We start from the raw sequence: 21,016 nt of genomic DNA on the forward strand, positions 1-21,016 counted from the left end.
CCATTTCTGTATGATTTTCCTTCAGTCCCTTTACTTCCCTTAATGATTCAAAATTTGAGGCAAGACAGATCTAAAAAGTTGCTGTAGCACCCTTTTGGTCCAGGCGACACTGCTTTACGTTTCCCACGGAATGTCCAGGGAGAAATATCTAGTGTTTCTCATATAAGTGGACCTACTAATTACAGAACAGAGTCCATCATACACCCCATCCAGGAGACTTTGTAGCACACATCTTAAATAATCTAATCCTCTTGCCTTTCTGACACCAATACACTAAGGACATGTTGAATATTATTAAAGAGATGAGAAAGCCTACCTCTAGGAAATCCTATATATCCAAATGGAAAATGTTTTCCAGCAGCTTCCAGGCCAGAATAAAGAACCCTAGCTCTGTACCTGTGTCCTTGATCCATCAGTATCGCTATGAGTTTTTCGATACAGGCTTGACATATAATTCCTTCTGCCATTTCAGATTCTTTACCATTGGATCTGCCCTGGGTTCTCTGAAGACAGTAAAGAAGTTCCTTAAAGTAGTACTACATGTAATGTTACTTAGAGAGTAGCATCCTCCTGGAAGCTGAGCTTTGTTTTAGAAAATTTTACGTAGTCCCCCCTTTGAGCCAGCAGCACACATCAAGTTTCTAACAATGAAGGTTGCTATACTTTTTGCTGTCACCACAGCCAGGAGAATGTCAGAGCTTCAAACCCTAATGTGCATGAAAACCCTTTCTAAGCCTTTCATAGGCACAGAGTGTGCATGAGAATCTCCTTGAATCAGACTGTCACGTTACCGTTTTTTTTTTCCCTATACCACAAAACAAAGTAGAAAGAATTAAACTTCCTTAGGCATGCACAGGCAACTAAGATGCATTTACACAGGACCAGGGACACCACTAAGTCCAGTCAGTCGTTTATCTCATTTGCAGCAAAGGAGGAGGTAGAACCAATGCATAAATGGATCATATACAAATGGCTAGCACTTTGTGTACAATTTTACTACTCTTCCCATGATAAATACCTGGTAGGTTCAGTCAAGGTTGACAGTACCAAGGGCAAAGTCACTACCATGGCTTTCCTTTATGGGGTTGGTACCAAAGACTATAAGCAACCTGGATGTCTGATAGCAACTTCTCAAAATATTACAGACTTGACAGTGACTATTGCTGGAGCAGGGATTACTGCAGCTGATCTCCTGGGCATGGTGCAAGCTGGTTATCTCTTCTCATGCCATCCTCTCCCCCACAATCATCCTGAAGCTCTGGGAATCATCCCAGAAGTTACGATCTCTGCAAAATTGATCTAACAAATAACTTAGTATAGCTGTGTATGAAAATACCATAACAGTAGAAGTTCAAGGAGATCACTATTGCAGTACCACATTCCTGCAACCATCTCTTCTGATTTGTCACCCCCTTTCCTTTTGGATTGTAGGCACCCTGATGCCAGGCTGGTGTACCTTTCCCTTATAACCTACTCTTTGTTTAGGGCCTTGGGTCTGCACAAGTTTGTGTATTTGGCTGAGGAGCCTTGTTAATTCTCTTCCCCCTTCTTGAGCAGGTTAGGTCCTTTCTCTCTTTATCATTGTCACTTGTAGTATTTCACCCTTATGTATTATTAAATCGTGGAAGGACTCAGTTTCTCCTTTCTAGGAAAGAAAGCTTCAAGATGGTGAAAGTGAACGTTAGCTTTACACTGGGAGCATTTTGATTTCCTATGGAGAGGGTATCTGCTGCTTTTGGGGGGGAAGGGTTCTGAAGTTGTTGTGCTGGATGAACAGGGATGCCTACAACTGTCATTTGTTATGATTACTGCAACAGTACTGTAGTTGAATGTGTACTGTTATGGTGAGTTGCTATAGAATTGTAAAATATGCTGAAATCATTTGTTAACTGCACCTTTACATAATCCCAAGTCACGTACAGTTACACTGCTGTTAACCTGTTTTTTTTTTTGTTTGTTTATTTTGCAGCCCTCTCCATGCAGTCTCTTTTGCAGCTGTGTGTGCAGTCTCAGGAATTACATTGCTGGTCTGGGGGGTAAACCCACTGACTGGAGCCTTAGGGGCCTTCAACATTTTCCTCTACACCTGCTGTTACACTCCAATGAAAAGACTTAGCATTGCCAACACTTGGGTGGGATCATTGGTTGGAGCAATACCACCCATGATGGGCTGGACAGCTGCCACAGGAAGTCTGGATGCAGGTTAGTATTAAAACATTTAAAGTATTACCCTGTCTTACCACCTTCACTATATGACAGCATATTTTTAGGCATAATTATATGGCTTCTGTTTTTTAGAGGTTCATGTTATATTTTGCCTTACTTTTTCTCTCATGCATTCCAGATCACCTACTTAATGTAGTTTAGGGCCATGAGGAAGCCAGAACCTGTTCTGTTCAGTTTATTCCATACTCACATTCAGCACATTTCAAAATCAACCATGTGTAATTGATATGCTTCTTTAACAGTGAGTGTTACAGGAATGCATTATCTGTGTTGTATTATAACGTTCCTGTACCTGTTGGGACACTGACTGAGGAGTACTTTCTGCACACTCCTGGCCAGTCTCCCCCACGTCTGTTAGTTTTCCAGGAGATGCATGTCTCACTGAAAAAACATGAGACAGTGGAGATTTTATGATAGAAGCTATCCTCCACACTGCTGTGGTCATTTAGAATTTGATGGATTCACGTGTCCCTTCTTTCTTTTGCTCTACATGTATCTTACCATGAAAAGAATGCCCAGTTATCCAGTCCTGTTTATGGAATTGTTCCTTTATACTGAACTTGTTCTTGTCATTTGCACTCTAGAAATAACTTATAGTTAAGATCATGTTAATTTGACATGAGCAGATGTTGTACTTATTAAAAGTGTTGATGTGTGATCCAGAATATGTAAGGAACATGGAGTCTTTATCGTTATTTATATTTGAAACTGTACTTTGTTTACTTTCTTCCACTGCAGGACATTTTGCTGTGGTGAAGTTTGTCATACCAAAGTTTCTTTACTTGGACATTTCTTGCAGATGAACCTTCTTAGAAAATATAAATTTTATTTGTAATGATTTTTTGCTTGAACGATTTTGGACTTAATGTCTCATGGTGTTAGGAATTTAATTTCCACAAATATATGATGCCTTAAAATACAACGCCTTAGCTAAGCTTCCCAAGCAAAAGGAAAACTGTTCCATGTGTGAAATATGCAGTTCGGTGTGTTTTAATTTATTCTGGAATAAACAGCTGTTAAAATTGTTTACAGTACCTCTGGAGATGTTTGACCCAATGTAGTGTATTTATTTTGCTTGCTTTTTGAGTAATGAGTTAATCTGCAAGCTGTACTCTATAGCGTGTGCAATGCTAAGTTAGTATGAAGAGATTACATTAAATGGTAAATTATGTAGTCTAAGCATATACAAAGACAATACAGCAGGTAAAATAATGATGTGTGTCCATTTACATAAAGTGAAAATGCTAAAACTAAGACGGTTTCATTTTCAGGAATGGAAAGACTATGAGAATAATTTAGAGAAGCTAAATTGAAAATTAGAGCAATCAAGTTGTTTGAATTTGGCCTTCACAAGCACTTAAGAGCGCTGAAACAATTATTTAGTGGCTCATCATTGCTGCTTTTAAATGTGTAACAGGTTTCTCTTTAAGGTTACATGATGTTTTATAACCAAGAACTTGTAGCTCCTGTACTACTTCAGCAAGGCATGCCTTTCTTGCCTACTCTCTTCTAGATATTACAAGGAAATCCCACACCAAGTGAATGTCCGTGCTGCAAGATACGTGTCAGCTTTTTGTTCATTTAAAAGTGGAAATCTAAGGTATTTGCAAGTATTACTGCCACGCTACTGTCCATACCATCAGCAAATATCGCAAGATGAACTCTACATCAGCAGTTTGCACTGGCTGCTTTAAAAACAAAAAGCTGTTATCTTTTGGGCGACAAGGTAGTTCAGTGATTAAGGTATTTACCGCACTGATCTATGGTCTCAGTCCATTCCTGATTTCTGATCGCTGAGTTTAAAGTATGCATGTCCTCTCATGTTTTGGTATTTTCTCCAGATTCTTCATTTTCTTTCAACTTTCCAAAAAAATTACTGGTTGCTTGCCTACTCTTAACACTCTGTAGACATTGTATTTTCACTAGACCGTGTGGCCCACATCATTGTTTAAAAAGATTAGTGTTTGTCTAGTTCATTTACCTGGATAAAAGGCCAGTTAAATTGCTGTGTTGCCTTTCTCTAAATAGTGCCAAAACATTTGAGGACTTTAAAGTAAATATTTCTGTTTTATGAACTCTCTCTGTCTCTTTTTTTCTCCTGCTAGCATCTTAGCTACCTAAGAAGACCTGTGATTCTTTGAGGACCAACCAACTACTGCTGTGGTTGGATACCCTCTGCAGTGCCAGTAACATTAACTCTAGAATGAACAGTGGTCACTGAGTTGCCAATACTGGAACAAGAAGACAATGAAATGCCTAGTGACAGCCCTTCATCTTCTGTAGGCAGATGTGGGATTTGAGGACATAAGATAGTCTGCAGCTGACTGCTTACATCACCAAAACAGATTTATAATAGCATGTTTGGGGATCGACACATTTAGGCCTCATTATGCAACACAACAAACGCCAAGTTTTCTGATAGCCAAACAGACATATTATGCTCTTGATGTCACCCTGCTGCAGAATCCTTGTGATATTGTTTGAGCTTCATTTAAAGAACGGGCAACCTTTAGATCACGCCCTGATTGGAGAACAAATGTTATCCAGCAGGCTGTTAATCTACAAGTAATACCTGCTGAAAAAACGAGTCCAAGGCCACCATTAGTTTACACTCGCTAAGCAGTGCTTTAGCTGTTTAGCATGTGTAAAATAAAAAAGAAGAAAAAATTTAAAAAGCGCGAGCATCTGTGTGTGTGTGTGTGTGTGTGTGTCTGTTTGTGTGTATGAGAGAGAGAGAGATCGAGCTCTTTCTTAACACTCGCTAAGCAGCACTTTTGCTGTTTTAGCGAGTGTAAAATAAGAGTAAAATAAAAAGTGTGTGTGTCTGCATGTGAGTGTGCATGTATTTAAGTAAGAGAGAGAGCGAGATGATCGAAAATAAATGAAGGTAAAAAGTGTGTGTGTTTACATTACCATCTACCTGTATGAGTGAATGCGTGCATGAAAGTAGATGAGATGCTCTGTGAATGTGTGTGTGTGTGTCTACCTGTACGAGTGAATGCATACATGAAAGTAGATGAGATGCTGTGTGTGTGTGTGTGTGTGGGTGTGTGTGTGTGTGTGTGTGTGTGGGTGTGTGTGTGTGTGTGTGGGTGGGTGTGTGTGTGGGTGGGTGTGTGTGTGGGTGTGTGGTGAAGAGTGAGTGATCGGGCAATTCCAGGCAGCAGCATATAAGAGATTTTTGTACCTCTCGGCACAAGAAATATGGACAGAGCCACAAATAACAGGGAAACAAAAGACGAAATATAGGTACATATTGTAAATATTGCTCTTATAAATTTAGAAAGTTGCTCGAATAACAGCATTTCCATTAGCATGTATTTTCTGAAGGTTATGAAGTCTGAAACTCAAATGTCTGTTGTTAGTTAATGAATTTGATCCCCAATGATTTTCACAGAAAACTACAAATTTTATGAGGAATGGACCGACCATATTAGACAAAAATCTGGATATTCTGCAAATATTTGCATAGTTAAGAGGTATGCTGTCAACTGTTAGCTCGAAGTAACTGGACAAGCTTAAAATAAAGGAGGAAGAATGGCTGAAAATAGTGACATATTTAACTTGAATATTGGAATTTGTGTTTCCATGCCTTTTCTGAAGCAGAGGTGTGCCTGTATGAGAGAGTGAGTGAGCTTGACTTAACTGGCAGCAACAACAGTTAAGAAGGTCTCATACCTCTGGACCTTTCAGCTGAAGAAATCTGGATAAAGCCGAAAATATAGAGGAATGAAGGCTCAAAAATTGAAAGGGATTTTAATTATTGCTCTTATAAAATTACAAACTTGCTTAAATACAGGATTTATGTTGGCTTGAATTTGCTGAAGAAAATAAGTCTGAAACTCAAATGTACGTCATTGTTTAACTTCAATCTCCAGTGACTGCCAACAAGCCAAACATCTTAGGAGTAAGGGACCAACAAGTAAATACCTGGATATTTTCTTAAACTGTTATATTTTGGATGTAAAGTGCTTCTTCCAACACCGTTAATATATACTACAGCAAGTTTGAAACATTAGGTGGAGGAACTATTTTGCATCAAAAAAATATTAAAAATATAGTTTTGTTTGTCTTTTCGGCTTTTCCCGCTTAGCGTTCGCCACAGTGGAACTCCGGTCCGTTAATGATTGGCAGTAGATTTTTATGGTGCCGATTTGCCAGCCCCGACGCCCAACCTTCAGCGAAGGCACGCCCATTCACGCATGTGTTTCGGAGGCCACTCGACTGTGGGGAGGACATGCAGACTCCACACAGAAGGCACTCCAGCTGAGAATCGAACAGGAGAACCTCTTGCTGTGAGGCAACAATGTTACCGCAGCTTTATATAAAAAATATAGTAATAGAAAAAAATAAGTAAAACATAATTTTACAGACAGTCCATTCTCTAAGCACAGTAATGCCCTCCAGGGTGTGTGTTATTGTGGAAATAACACCTTACCAGGGGTGTAGAGGCCCTCCGCCTGTGGTATCAGGCCTCAGAACACCCCTAGGTGGGTGTTATTGCTTGCTTATCACCTTGCCAGTGATAATTGATTGCTGCCAAAACATCCTTCCCTAGAGTGTTAAGTCTCGTCTTGCAGTTTCTGGTAGGATCATACCAACCACTGCAAGTTATTTTATTTTGATATTTTGTAACATGTGTCAAAGAAAAGAAAAAGCTAGTACAGGAATCTTTGCATATTTAATAAACAGGTGGGTAATAACTCTTATTTTAGCTCCTTTTAAAAAATTCAGATATAAGCTGGTTATAGTAATAGTGTTTTATCACTGCTGGTGGACATTCTCTCCACTAAAACTAATAATATATCCAGCTTTAGGGATGAATGAGGAGGAAAAATGTATTAATTCCTGATTAGGCAAAGTAAAGGCTAGAGTGGTCATCATCCCAGCAGCACTGATCAATCTCAATACACTTTGGAGTTTAAAACAGCTGATGTTTCTGATCTCAGGATGGTTTTCTCTTACAGTTTATTTTATAAATACTGACAGAGAGCAGATACTCTGAATGATTCACAAGCAAATCAAACAACTAGTATTGCTGTTGCTTATACGTGTGTGTGTGTGTGTGTGTGTGTGTGTGTGTGTGTGTGTGTGTGTGTGTGTGTGTGTGTGTGTGTGTGTGTGTGTGTGTGTGTGTGTGTGTGTGTGTGTGTGTGTGTGTGTGTGTGTGTGTGTGTGTGTGTAATAGTATCTTATATTTTACACACCACACAGTAATGTAATTATATTTCAAAAGTGAGGCATAAAGTATGTCACAGAACATTTATACACTTAGATATTTAAAGAATCGGGCCCCTCCCCCCCAGATTATATAAATGAAAAATGTATTCATTTTCTGATTATGCTCTTAACCTGAAACAGGCTGTGATATGACTTATTTGAATTATTTCCTAAATGGGTTATACTGTGCCTGTCTTGTCAGAAAAAGTGTGTTGACAGGATGGAAGGAAAAAAAAAATAACAACAAAACAACACAATTTCTCTTTGGTAACTGTAAATGTCACTTTGTGAGATGGTCCAACATAGTGTGCGGTAGGATGATATAGATATAGACAAATATATTATATAGATTGATAGAGATATGCATATAGAAACAGTAATGTACAGATGCACACAAATTCTAATGGTGTAGTTTAAATAAAGGTGCGATAAATCATGGAACTGTTTGTCTATGTACTCTCTCTTTGCATGTCATCAGAAGTTTGTCTACAGCTTTAATGTGTCACCATGCATTTGTGTACATCAGATGTATCATCATTCCTACTAAAAATCCTGCAAACCCACCATATGCTGCCTGCTAAAACTAAAATCACACATGCTACACATAGCAAAGCAGCCATGTATATTCAAAACTTCCTAACCAAAACTTCATTTAAAAGAACAAAGTAAAATAAATTACTGTTTTTTATCTTCACTTCAGTGTTAAAAAAAATAATGAAAAACACACAGACATACTGCTCTAGAAACAATACTGGTCACCTAAATCAGCCCTGAGGAAATAAAATGTATTCATAAAACAAAAATATTCAGCCACCTTTGTTGGAATAGAGGGATAAAGCCATGTTTACTGAGCATGTACATGGTTTTGGCCCCTTGTACACGGACCCATAGGATGTTTTGAAGCATGCACAGGGGATCTTGAGGGCCTTATAGAATAAACCCATTCCATCCAAATGACAGCACTACTACCAACTTGACTTGACCCTTGCCTTTAGGGAAATAAAAATGGGCTAGAAAGCTTTTGCCCCAAGAGAGACAGACAGGTTAGCTGAGCAAGGGAGGAGGCATGAATGGTCAACAGGGGGATTGGTCTAAAAAAAATTAAAATAAGAAAATAAAAGTAAAATGAGTCATTGATTTTGACTAGTCAATAAAACTAGTTCATTGCTTGCAAAACAGATCAAATTCTAACTATCTAAACCATGGGTAAACTATAGAAATAAAACCAAGTTTGTTTGTTTGTCTGTCGGCTTTTCCCGGTAAGGGGTCGCCACAGCGGAACTCCGGTCTGCTAATGATTGGTAGTAGATTTTTACGAAGCGGCGAAGTGCCAGCTCGACGCCCAACCTTCAACAAAGCCACGCCCATTTACGCATGCATGTCTTTCCAACGCTACCCAACCATGGGATGGACATGCAGACTCCACACAGAAGGCACTCCCAAGCCCAGCCGAGAATCGAACAGGAGAACCTCTTGCTGTGAGGTAACAATGCTACCGCCGTACCACAGCGGCATATAGAAATAAAACCAAGTGTAAAAGTCAAAACATTAGTAAAATATGTAAAAAAAAAAAATGTAACTGATGTTAAGAAAAAAAAAGAACAATGAAACTTTTCTGACAACCAGATAGAAAAGCACCTCATAGAAACCTACACAAACTGCCTCATACAATTACTGCAGCCTTTGAAATCAACAAAAAACAGTAAATCACACCTTAAACAAAATAGGAAAAACAACTAGAATACAAGAATAACTGGTTTATGTAATAAATGAAGGATCATATAAGTTAATGAAACCATTTTGGGACAAGTAACTTTGTCGCTCATCCAAAAACAGTTGTTCCCCTCCCCTAGGAGTAGAATAACCACCTGTAATTGTTACAGCTTGCCGCTGACAACTGGATCACTTGTAACTTGATGAGTAGTATTTGTCATGGGAGATCATTGCTGTGCTGTGTGTGTTATAGCATTAATTCACTATTTTGTAATGTTTATTTTTATCCACAGTTGTGTGAAGATAGAGTTACTATGTATGAGTAAGAGGACTTTGCAACTAAAGTCCTTCACATATAAATGCAGAAGGTTTTGCTGTGACCAATTGCGTTCATTCAGTCGTGGCTTCCTCAGGTTGTTACCTGATGAGCCATAGTAGGAGCTTTTGAAATTCCATTCTGTAGTTTCTTTAACCCTGGGATGTGTCAAAAGTGGGTCCTTGAAAGTTGGTCCAGTACCTCGGTTGACAAACATCAGTCAGGTAATAAATTCACACGAGAGAGTTGGTATAGTTAAGGGCAGAAGAAATATGAAGAGTAGATAAGTTCAGCACATGAAACATCATCAACAGAAGAGCAGAATGTTTTAGAATTCCTAACTGTGTATAACATATTACGTGATAATGGTGGAACAGAGCATACTGCATCTAAAGTCACAAGGAAAAGGCTTATGAAATTACAAAAAGCGGAAAAAATGTTTAGGGAATGGTGAAAGGAAAAAAAATAGAACAATCAGTGAAGAAAACAGTCCACACTTTTGCTAGATTTATAAAAAACAAACAAGAATTAACAAATGAATGAGAAGAATATATCTGTAATCTGTACAACTGTTTTTACTCTCCTTTTAGTTGTGTGATAGAGCTGAATATCTGTTACTGTTGTGACACTCAGTTTGCAGTGAAATCTTTTGTCTAGAGGCCTGTCTTTTCTTTGTGGCAGAGAGAGAATTGGACTGGTTTAATCTGGCTAGGGGCATTCCTGCAAATCTGCTATTGTTGATTGGATAATTGGTCTGGTTTCTGTTCTCTGCCTTTAATAGCCAGAGTTTTAAATCAGATGTACCTGTTTGCTGAAGCTGTTCTAAGCTGCAGAGAGACTGACCTACTGCCTGCTGCGATATTGGGAAAAGTGTATTAAGTACCTTTCTTTTGCTTTCTACTGCTTATTTTCGCTAACCGCACTATTCTGTGTTTTTTTTATTAACTTTGCTACTTATCTTGAACTGATTTTTAATTCTGATACTGTTTGCACTTTAATTGATCATTTTTAAGTGTTTTTCAACTGCTTAATTGCTGAGGGCTACACACTCACGTGCACTAGCCATTTTACTGCCTCAAAAGTGTTTGTATTACTGTAGCTGTTCTAATTTTCGTGAAAAAAAAATCCTCTCTCTCTACTCGTTTCCTGCCTTTCTATAACCAGTAGAGTCCGGTTTTCAGATTTTGCTGAATCTGGGCTTTGTACTTTCTGTGTTGCCCATTCCTTACTAAGATAGAGGGAAGCTTTTCTGTTCATCAGTGAGAGTGGTGAGCTTTCTGCCGCTGGAGGAGTGATTTCAGCTCAGAATCTGAACCCGTGTTTCCACGGTTTTGCGCTCCGCACAGCACCGCTTAACTATGGTTAAACTATTCCCAGTGCCAGAAAGTCTGCTTTTCAGATTTTCCATTAGAACTAGCCAGCTTTTTAGTTTTAGCATTCAAAACTGTGTCTTTGTGCTCAGCACTTGTCTAAAACTCGTTGCAAGCAGTAAATAATCTACAAATTACTGCAGCACTCAACTTTCCTCGCTTATCAAGAGGAAAACAGTTTTTAGTACTTAAATTAATAAGCACTAACCAGGCATGTGTAAGGGTCAGCTCCCGGTGTTTTCTCCTGTCCATCTGATGAATCTGGGTATCTTGGGGCAATGTAGCAATTGCCTCATGTACACTGACAACCCTTTCCTCCTACCACCCAACACTGCAACCTGTAAGAGATGCACTTATATAGCCAAACTGAATCCAAGCTCTCTCCAGCCAAGACTGGCCTAGACAATAAAGAGGAGAAGGTAAACATCACATCGCATTCAACACATAGTCCATCAAAACCTGCACCACCCAAACCCACACATAGTAACACAAAACACACACCAACATTCACAGATGCTCTCAATTAAAATCTTGCCAAACAACAGAGACCTCCAAAGCTGAAATGCAAGCAACCACCACCCCCAACACTACCCGAACGACATGTAGCCCACAAAATCAGTGTCCCACTCAACCTCAGTCCATAAGGCAAAACAACATACCCAACACACTAGTCATAGGCATCTCTATAGTCAGGCACACTGACGTCCCTCTCACCAGGCTAAACAAGGAGAAAGTTGCTGTCAGCTGCCTGTCAGGTGCCAGGATCTGCCATATAATGCACCCACTCAAGTCACTCCACAACAAGTATAAATATGACTCTGTCATTGTCCATGTTGGAGTGAATGACCCGAGATGTACCTCCCTGGACTACATGAAAAGAGACATGTAGGAGCTCTCTGACCATGTGGCCCAGGCAGGTATGACACTAGCCCTGAGTAGCATCCTGCCATCGCCCAGAATGATTCCACAGTACAAGGACAAAATGATTGACTTCAACAATTGCCTAAGCTTCTGGTGTCATTCTAAGGGGATCCAGCATCTGTCTGCCTGGGACGACATGATGCAACAGGCCATGATGCTTTGCCAGAGATGGCCTGCACCTGTCTCCTCTGGGATTCCGGATACTGGCTAAGACAATTGGCCCCCCATAGTGCCTTTTTTAGGCAAGGCTCAAACGTCAAGCGCACCATCGTAGTAGATACAAATAAGTGAAATCTAAGGGTAATGCTACTCAAGTGTTAGAAGTCTAAACCTCAAAATGCACTCACTCGAGGCACTCCTAAAGATGGAGAACATCGACATCTATGCAGTGACAGATATCTGTTTTTTTAGGCTCCAGAGAGCACCCTTGCATTCTTCTTCTTTCGGATTATTTCCCGGTTAGGGGTCGCCACAGCGGATCACCTGTCCGCTCATAATTGGCAGTGAAGTTTTATAGTGCCAGGTTAAAAGTCTTACTACACCTTTTGGCCACCTAACCTGGACCGAAACACTAAAGGAGGAGGCGTCCATATTCTTAAAGAATGTCCACACCTCCAGGCTTGTTGCTGAACATAATGCATCTGAAATTATCCAAGTACAATTAACACTGGGCAAGACTGCACTTTAGGTTGTAGCTTGTTACAGATCCCCTGCCATGCCCCAGGACGTCTACTTCATGTTTCTCGATATACTGGATAATATTAAGGTACAGCTAAATACCCTAATATTGGGAGATTTCAACTACCCCACCATCAACTGGGAAAACTACTCATGTACTAACTTAATTGCTCAACGTTTTCTGGAATTCATCAATTCCAACACCTTGGATCAGCTTGTCCATACCCCCACCAGGGGCAGCAACATCCTGGACCTGGTCATTACCAATATGGGTAACAGATGCTCCATGCCAGAGGTCAACTTCTCACTGGTCAGATCCGACCACAAGCTAATCATCCTAGACATCCATATCCCACCCCCACCCCCCATTAAGGAAACCACCATAAAAAAACTTCTCCAAAGCAAACTTCATGCTTCTTAAGACAGATGAGGCTAACTTCACAGCACCCATACAGACAGAAAATAGAGGCACGACTGCTGAATCATATACAAATGCACTTTATAAGCACATACATGAGTGAGTGAACCGTGCCATCCCCAACAGAACCAAGACGCTATCCTCCAAAAAAGGAAGCCAATCCGGTGGTCCCCTGCCATAAACAAACTCTACAACAGAAGGAAGAAATTGTTGCAAAAAAGAGTAAAATCCCATGATTGCAGGAAGTCCCTAGTCAGCCTCAGTAAGAAGCTGAGATCCCTCATAAAATCTTCCAAAGCTAGTTACGAAAATAAAAGCACCATGGATTCTAAAGACATCCACAAAGCATTCTACAGCTATGTCAAGAATCTCAATGGCAATGCTCAGATCTGCTCTGCGCTACAGCACAATGGCACTAGATTTACTGAACCAACTGATGTTGCCAACATCCTGGCAGACCGGTTCAGTGCAAACTTTACCCCCCCCCAAAGGGCCTATCTCCATACTGGAAGATTGGAAAGCCCTGTTTCACGGACGCACAAGTAAAGACCGCACTCACCAAAACCAAGAACATAGCATCCATGGGACCAGACAACATCCCAGGCTGCGTTCTGCATGAACTACAGAATGAACTGGCACCTCACCTAAGTACCATCTTCAACCATAGCCTCACTTCAGGTTTTGTGCCTCTGGAATGGTGCACAGCGACAGTTATCCAACTCCACAAAGGGGGTGCCACCACTGACCCCGGGAACTACCGCCCCATTAGCCTGAAGAGCCTGGTATGCAAGGCCATGGAATGCATCATCCTGGAGCTTATAAACAAAGACATACGTACCTCCAAACTCTGGACCCCACTCAGTCTGGGTTTGGAAAAGGTAGATCATGCCTCCTAAACCTGACTGAATTCTCTGAAGCAGTCACCAAAGCCGTAGACAAGGGTAAGGTGGTGCACACAGCCTATCTTGACCTCGACAAGGCTTTTGATACCATCCCCCACTCTGGTATTGTAGATAAACTCACTGGACTGGGCATAAATCCCTATTTCACAAGATGGGTGGCCAACTGGCTCACAGATAGAACCCATACAGTGAAAGTAGCTGACTCCAATCCGACTTCAGACGAGTGACAAGCAGAGTACCACAGGGTTCGGTCCTGGGTCCACTCCTGTTCAGTATCTACTTCTCAGAAGTCCAGGCTAATACAGCTGGTCTCTGGCTAATGAAGTTCACAGGCAACTGCAAACTAGGAGTCATAATAGATTCACCTAAGGATGTGGACATTCTGCAGAGGCCTCACTGAGACTGATGCTTGGTGTCAAAGTCATGGCCTAAAGCTCAATGCCAAGAAGCGCATTGTCATCCGCTTTGAGAAAAACACCGTACCCATGAACTACCATAAAGGCACTAGCCTACTAAACACCGAAAGTGTGATAAGAGACCTTGGGACACAGGTGGACAGTATTCTCTCCTTTGATAATCACATCGCCACAGTAGTCAGGAAATCCTTCTACATGGCACACCTCATCACAAAGGGGTTCTCCTACAGAAAAAGAGAGGTCATCGTTCCTCTCTACTCATCCCTCATCAGACCCATTATAGAGTACAACACCCCATTTGGCATGTACCTCACAAGACATCTACAACAACTAGAAAGGCCACAGAAATACCTCACTAAGAGGATTACTGGCCTCAAACAGATGCCATACGCAGACCATCTCAAAAAACTCCAGCTCTACTCCGTCACATATCGCCTACTCAGAGGTGACCTCTGCCTAACATACAAAGCCATGTCTAACCCAGATCTGATGGACATGCTACACTTAAAGAAATCCCAATCCCTCCAGACCACGCGCTCCAGGGACCTAAATCTTGTCACCACAATAAACAGAACATGCTGGAGAGGTAGATTCCTGTCCCAGAGACTTCCCATGCTCTGGAACAGACTACCCATTCATGTCAAGCAAAGCTACTCATTAGCCCTCTTTAAGAGAAATCTTGACAGTTGGATGGGGAGCAGGAAATTCACCCCGGGGATCACTTCTGTGGCTCTGCTCGACAGGGCCACAGGAAAATATTTTTTTTGGGTGGCAAAAGCCAGGGAACCTCTTTCGGCTAGGCTTATATAGGCCCTAGGGCCGATAGCCTAGTACTTACCTTTGAACCTATAATAATGAGGAAGATGATGATAAGGGGTTATATACAAAATGTATATGTATTCAATGAGATAAACACCAAAGGCAGAGAAAATGGGAAGCATATATAGAATGTACTGTAAAGGAATATAAACAGGAAGTTTAGGGTAAGAAATCTATGCAACAGCTAAAGAAATGAGACGAAAAACATACAAGAAGAAATCAACCTAAGGAATGAAGGTGTGAAAAGTATGACTTGTTTTATAGAGAGGGAGAGTGCATGTGAGTGTGATACAGGAGGGAGGACCTGGCAACATGCTTCCATTTTTCCCTTTGCCTTGAAAACTCTAACTGGTAGTGGTGGCTGTCAGTGGGGTCAAGCTTAGAAGTCAGATGCAACTCCTAAGAGGACAAACCATTAAAAGAAGAATTAGAAAATGACGATGCAGATAACTCAGATGCTTCATGTCTTGTCCAGGCTTCATGGCACAGAAGATTAAATCTTACTGTTACCTAATGGATCCAAGTTCAAGTAACAGACTAGGAGTTTGAGATGGATAGCAGTGAATGGGAAATGAGCAGCTTGCCTATCTAGCATTTCTGCAGCTCTGTTGCAAAGGACGTTGACTCAGATCACAGAAAATATGTGCCTGTATCAGGAAGGATGTGCACTGCAGATACCCAAGCTGGTGATGGCAGCTTCTTTTTATGTCTGAGGAAGTGCACGTGTGCAGATAGAGGGCCATTGGTAACACCAGCAGTGATGAAGGTGTGCATGTCACCAACAGAGGCATGGTTAGGGCCTAGTGTAGAAAATGCCTCTACAATCAGACACAGGAATGAGGAATTTGTTGAGAATAATATTAGATCCTGACTAGATACTTTTAAAATTGGAATGAGACTGTGTAAAAATACTATTATAGAGTATTGCAGGACTTCACTCAGATTAGGTAAGTAAGATTTTTTCCCCTCTGTCTAAAGTTTTAGTGTAATAACTATTCAAGGAACTTGACACTGAGATTGATAATATAAACTCGCAAGCTAGCAAATCATTTGGTGTTTTCAGCTAAAAAAAAAAAAGACAAATTATGGTAGGGGCCACGAAGGACTGATGCATAAAAGTAATTACAATGTTAAACCTGAAGGTCATCTTTAATACCCACAGCTTTTAGCCATAGAATTCAAGACAGGATCTAGTACTTTTAAGCTGGTAAATACTTGTATCCTTCTGATAAAGAAAGTGGAGGACTTCTGCAGGAAGTGGAATAAGCTTATAGGGCCTTTTGGAGGCTGACTGGAAAGCAGCTGACCCCATTAAGTGTATTGTATGGAGATTTCAGTATGAGGACTAGTAAGCTATAGGAAGAGATCTGCTTTGTAAAGTATTGGGGAAAATGTTATCCACAGGTTTATATAGTGAATGCAGAAAGGAAGAGACTACTCAGGTTTGTATGTGCCATAGATCTGTTTTTTTTTTCTGAGCAAGATTGCTAAATATGAATGATTTATATATCTACTTGAGTAAGCACTTAAGGTTCAATAACAGAATTTTTTTCTGGTACACTATGGGGCCTCAAAGAAAAAATATAATTAAAACAGAGCTGCAGATCTTTATACTGGTTTGATGAATGTAAGGAAAAAGCAAAAAAGATACAAGATGTATATTAAGTACTGGATAGATATTAAGGGCAAAAAGAGCTGTAACTGGTATTTTGAGAGAAATGATAAAAAATATAGATAGACAGAAGGCTTCCTGTACAGTTTAATTGGCAGAAAATAGAAATCCTTTTAGCAGTTTATCTAGCCAAGCCCCTACACAACTGAGCAAAAGTGTGGTTCATTTAACCATGAAAATGGCAGCAGGAAAATTAAGTTATTGACAAAATGATAAGGCCTCTTGCTCTGATGGGATGATAGTGTACAGAGAATAACTTGACAATGGGTTCAGATGAGTCTGCATTATAATAGATGTGTTCTGTATGTCAAATCTGTGAAGCCACATAAAGGAAGAATAATTGTCCCCTCATATAGAATAGGAATCATAGGAGATCCTAAAATGGATAGACTGTTTATTTCCCTCAACAGCTTGATGAAAATGTTTGATGTTAGGCACTTTAACAACTGTATCAAGCATAGTCGACTTTTATGGAAAGGAAATCTACCCTGCAAGCATGCTGTCTGTTCTGGCATGAAGATGTATATAGTGAGGTGAAAGAAGATTCAAGGAGGATGTCTGAAAAGAGGGGTGTCCTAAGAAGATAAAAGAAATGAAAAGAACAGTAGATAACCACTGAAAAGAAAAGGGAAAAAAAGGAGGAAAGATGACGTGGACAGCTAAAGAATGGTTTGTGCTTTTCTGCTAATAATTTCATTAGGGATATAAAGAGTGGAACTGAAAAATGTTAATAGCAAACCCAATTTTATGGGATGTAGATGGAGAGAAGACTGTTTCACATACAAAAACAATAGGATCTTTTATGTTAGAGGTAGGAAGATAGAAGATAAAAATGAACAAAAACAGTAAGATATTGCAGATATATAGCAGAAGGTCCCTACTACTTGGATAGGAGTACCAAAAGAACTTAAGGGGTTGTGTATTATTTAATGTGTATTATATTTGTAATTCTGAGAATGTTGTATATATTGTCCAGTGTCAACAGTGTCCAGTATTTTACATAGGTAAAAGAGGAAGGAAGCTAAGATGAAGAATTAGGGATCTTTTCTGCTGAATAAAAACAGAATATAACTATAATGCAGTAGGCATTTAAATTACAGTAATCAGTGCAAAAAGTTTTTTAAACTTCTGTTTTAGGTACTGTATCTTCTGATGTCCTTCCATATTATTGTTGCAGTATTATTCACCTAAGTAATCTTCTGCTCAGTATACCAAAGCCTTGAGCTCTTACAAGTGCTGTATGTCCCATGTATGCTCTCCATGCAAGAAGTAGGGCATGAAGGTGACATACAGATGCAAACACCCAGAACTAATTTGCCCCCAGTCAGAATGCCATCATTGTATATCAGTCTGAATGCCCTTCTGGTGTACTGGTAACCAAGCCGATTTCAGGTAAGTGCCCCATTGGGGGTTTCTTCTCTTCTTTCTTTACTATTTTATAGTATTTTGTTCATTGCCATCCAGAAAGGAAAAATCTCAGTTTTCAGGCAGGTTTCCCATAAAGACTATCAAGACCAGTGTCTTTTTTGCTTGGATGCTTCCCACGATCATATGCAGTGGTCTATCACCCAGGCGTTTGTGCCTAAGACCCTACGTAGTCGCCTCTCCTCTTTGTCCATGGACCTTGAGAACCAACAACATAAGTTGTTTGCTCAGGGTGTTGTGGCGAAATTCTCCTTTCCTGAAGCCAGCTGTTTGCCAAGAAAAAGGCCAAAAAATTTAGAGCCGATCTGGTTGCTGCCCAGCCTCTGCCAAATGTCTCTGTAGAGGCTAGTGAAAGCCGTGAGGACTGTTTGGTGCTTGCTTCAGATTCTTCTGCCATGACCCCATTGAAGGCCGGTATGGATCAGAATTTTCACATGTTCTTGGAAGCTTTTCCAATATCTGCACCTGAAGTTGAGGGGGAATCCCGGCTGATAATATCCAAGGGACCAATGGGGACTCCTCAGGTTCTAGTCAGGGAGGAAGTTGCTGCCACCAGTATTGAGTCAAGTCAAGGGTCTAACCCCTCCCCACTACCATCCAATGTTTTTTTCAGATGAATGTCCCACAGAAAAAGAAACCGATAACTAAGCATATTCCCCCTGTTGTTAAGGATCCACAGCATGAATGGCAGGATTCCCAACCCCCCGACTACGGTTTGGAGGAAGAGGATTCCTTGCATCTGGATTCCCCCTTGAAATAGTTGTCCTTTTTTGGATACTATTGCCTGCATGATGGACTATTTTAAGTGGGACTGTTCCCAGGTCTCTGACATTCAAAAAAGATGTTATGAGCTCCTGCAAATGGAGTCTCCCAAATCATCAGCTGTCCCTCCTCTTATGGATGCCCTTTTGGATACTTTTTCTGCAACCTCTGTACCTCATGACTCTCAGTCTCCTGCACCAAAGAATCCTGATAGGTTCTGCAAGGTGTCTGAGGACTGCAAAGTTCTTTATAAGTGCTTTTCTCTTGCTCCTTCAGTGGTATCAGTTTCTTCTGGCAAATCCTCTAATTTGTTGCCGTCTACTAAGCTCCTCACTTCTGATAAGGATAGTCAAGCTATGGAAAGATTGGGCAAGAAAGTTTATACTGCTGCCACCTTGTCCTTTTAGGGCCATTAACTACCAGACTCGTATAACTAGGTATGTTTTGGCCCTCTTTTCCCAAGTTTCTAAGGTGGCATCTGACCTTTCTGATTCTGAAGGGAAGGGTTCTGCCCTTTCCTTGTTAAGGTCCACTTCCCAAGGTGCCCATCACTCAGTAAAATGTAGCTGTAATGCAGCTGATGCCTTTTCCAGGACTGTTACCTGTGGTTCTTTAATGAGGCATTATTCCTGGCTACATCTTCAGGCTTTGACTTATATCAAGGCCAAGCTTTCAGATGCCCCTCTGGGTAACAGAAGTCTTTTTGGGGCTACTGTTGCTGACTTATTTAAATCTCTCCAGGATAAGGGTAAGGCCTTGCAGGGACATAAGCATATTTTTGTTTCCCCTATTCCCAAGTTTCAGAGGAACTGTACTTACAGTTCTACCTTTGTTTTGTAAACAGACTCACCCCTCTCGTAAGGGTAAGAAAGGTTCTAGATGTGTTCCTCCTGCTGTCAACTCAGACTCCCTCCCAGAAACCTTCATTTCATGATAAGCCTGGTTCTATTTGACGTTTGGCCTTCCCTTCCACTTGGCCTGATCTGCTTGTCTGTCCACCTCTTGTCTCTTCCAAATTGGCATTGGATCACCTCATATTCCCGGGTTCTGTCTATTATCAGTTGGGAATATTTCATGGTTTGGAAGTCCCAACCTCCCTTTTCAGCCATTCTTCAACCTCCTCAAGAACACCTTCCTCATTTCCCAGAGGTTCTGCACACTCTCTTGGATCAGGGCAACATCCAGCCCATTCCTCCCACCCAGGTGGAGAAGGGGGTTTACTCCAGGATGTTTTTGGTTGCCTGGTATGAGGGTCCATGGAGCCCAGTTCTGGATCTTTCCCTGCTCAACACCTTTGTCAAGATCCCTACTTTTTGGATGTTATGACTTAGGACATACTTTCATCTTCTGCTTCCCCAGACCTTTCCAGTGTCTATCGATCTCAAGGATGCATACCCTCACATCCCCATCCATCTTCTTTTCAGGAAATTCTTACGTTTCTCTGTCTTTTCCTTACATTTTGAGTTTTCTGCATTGCTGTTTGGCCTTTTTACTGCCCCAGGGATATTCACCAAATGCCTCGTTCCTGTCATTGCTTTTTGCAGGCCTTGAGGTATGCAGATTTTTCCCAATCTAGACAATATACTTATTCAACCTCCTTTTTCCAGCAGTCTGCTACAGGATCTTCAGTTTACCACTTGGCTTTTACAGTCTGGGGTTCATCATAAACCTCCAGAAATCAGTTCCAATACCTTTACAGGATCATGCTTTACTCAGATACAGACTTCAGACCATGCTGACATCTCTTCCTGCCCCAAAGGCAACCTTTTTACAATCTCTTCTTCCTTTGTCCTCTTTCATGGCCAGGAAATTTCTCAGGGTCCTGGGACTTATGGCTTCCTCCACCACTCCCAGGCTCCCTCTCACCAGACTGCATATGAGGAAAATTCAGGTGTGGCTTCAACATTGCCACCCCCTGGATTTCCCTGTCCTTGTCTCAAGCACAAGCTTCATTGGCAGATTCATCAATTTGTCTCTCAGTCCAGGGCTCCCTTTTCAAGCTCCAGTTCCCACTAAGGAGCTTTTCACAGACTTCAGACAGGGGGTGGGGTGCCTCTTGTAGCCCCCTAAAGGTCCATGGTCTTTGGCCTTTTCATCAGAGGTCGAATCATATCAATATAAGAGATGAAAAATCTGCTTTTGGCTCTTCAAGCTTTTC

At 40.9% G+C, this 21,016-nt stretch overlaps 1 protein-coding gene across 1 annotated transcript in view; it reads left to right on the forward strand.

The window, feature by feature from the left end:
• The window catches only part of LOC122814125 (protoheme IX farnesyltransferase, mitochondrial), a 1,575,333-nt gene that overhangs the window by 1,537,760 nt on the left and 16,557 nt on the right, over positions 1-21,016 (forward strand). Inside the window, exon 7 of the mRNA XM_044086740.1 lies at positions 1,970-2,202. Coding sequence (XP_043942675.1) covers positions 1,970-2,202 — 233 coding nt within the window. The remainder of the gene's footprint in view (positions 1-1,969; positions 2,203-21,016) is intronic.

Source organism: Protopterus annectens, chromosome 10.part0 (genome assembly GCF_019279795.1).
Source record: "Protopterus annectens isolate FY-2018-M chromosome 10.part0, PAN1.0, whole genome shotgun sequence".
In the NCBI taxonomy this organism is placed as follows: Eukaryota; Metazoa; Chordata; order Ceratodontiformes; family Protopteridae; genus Protopterus; species Protopterus annectens.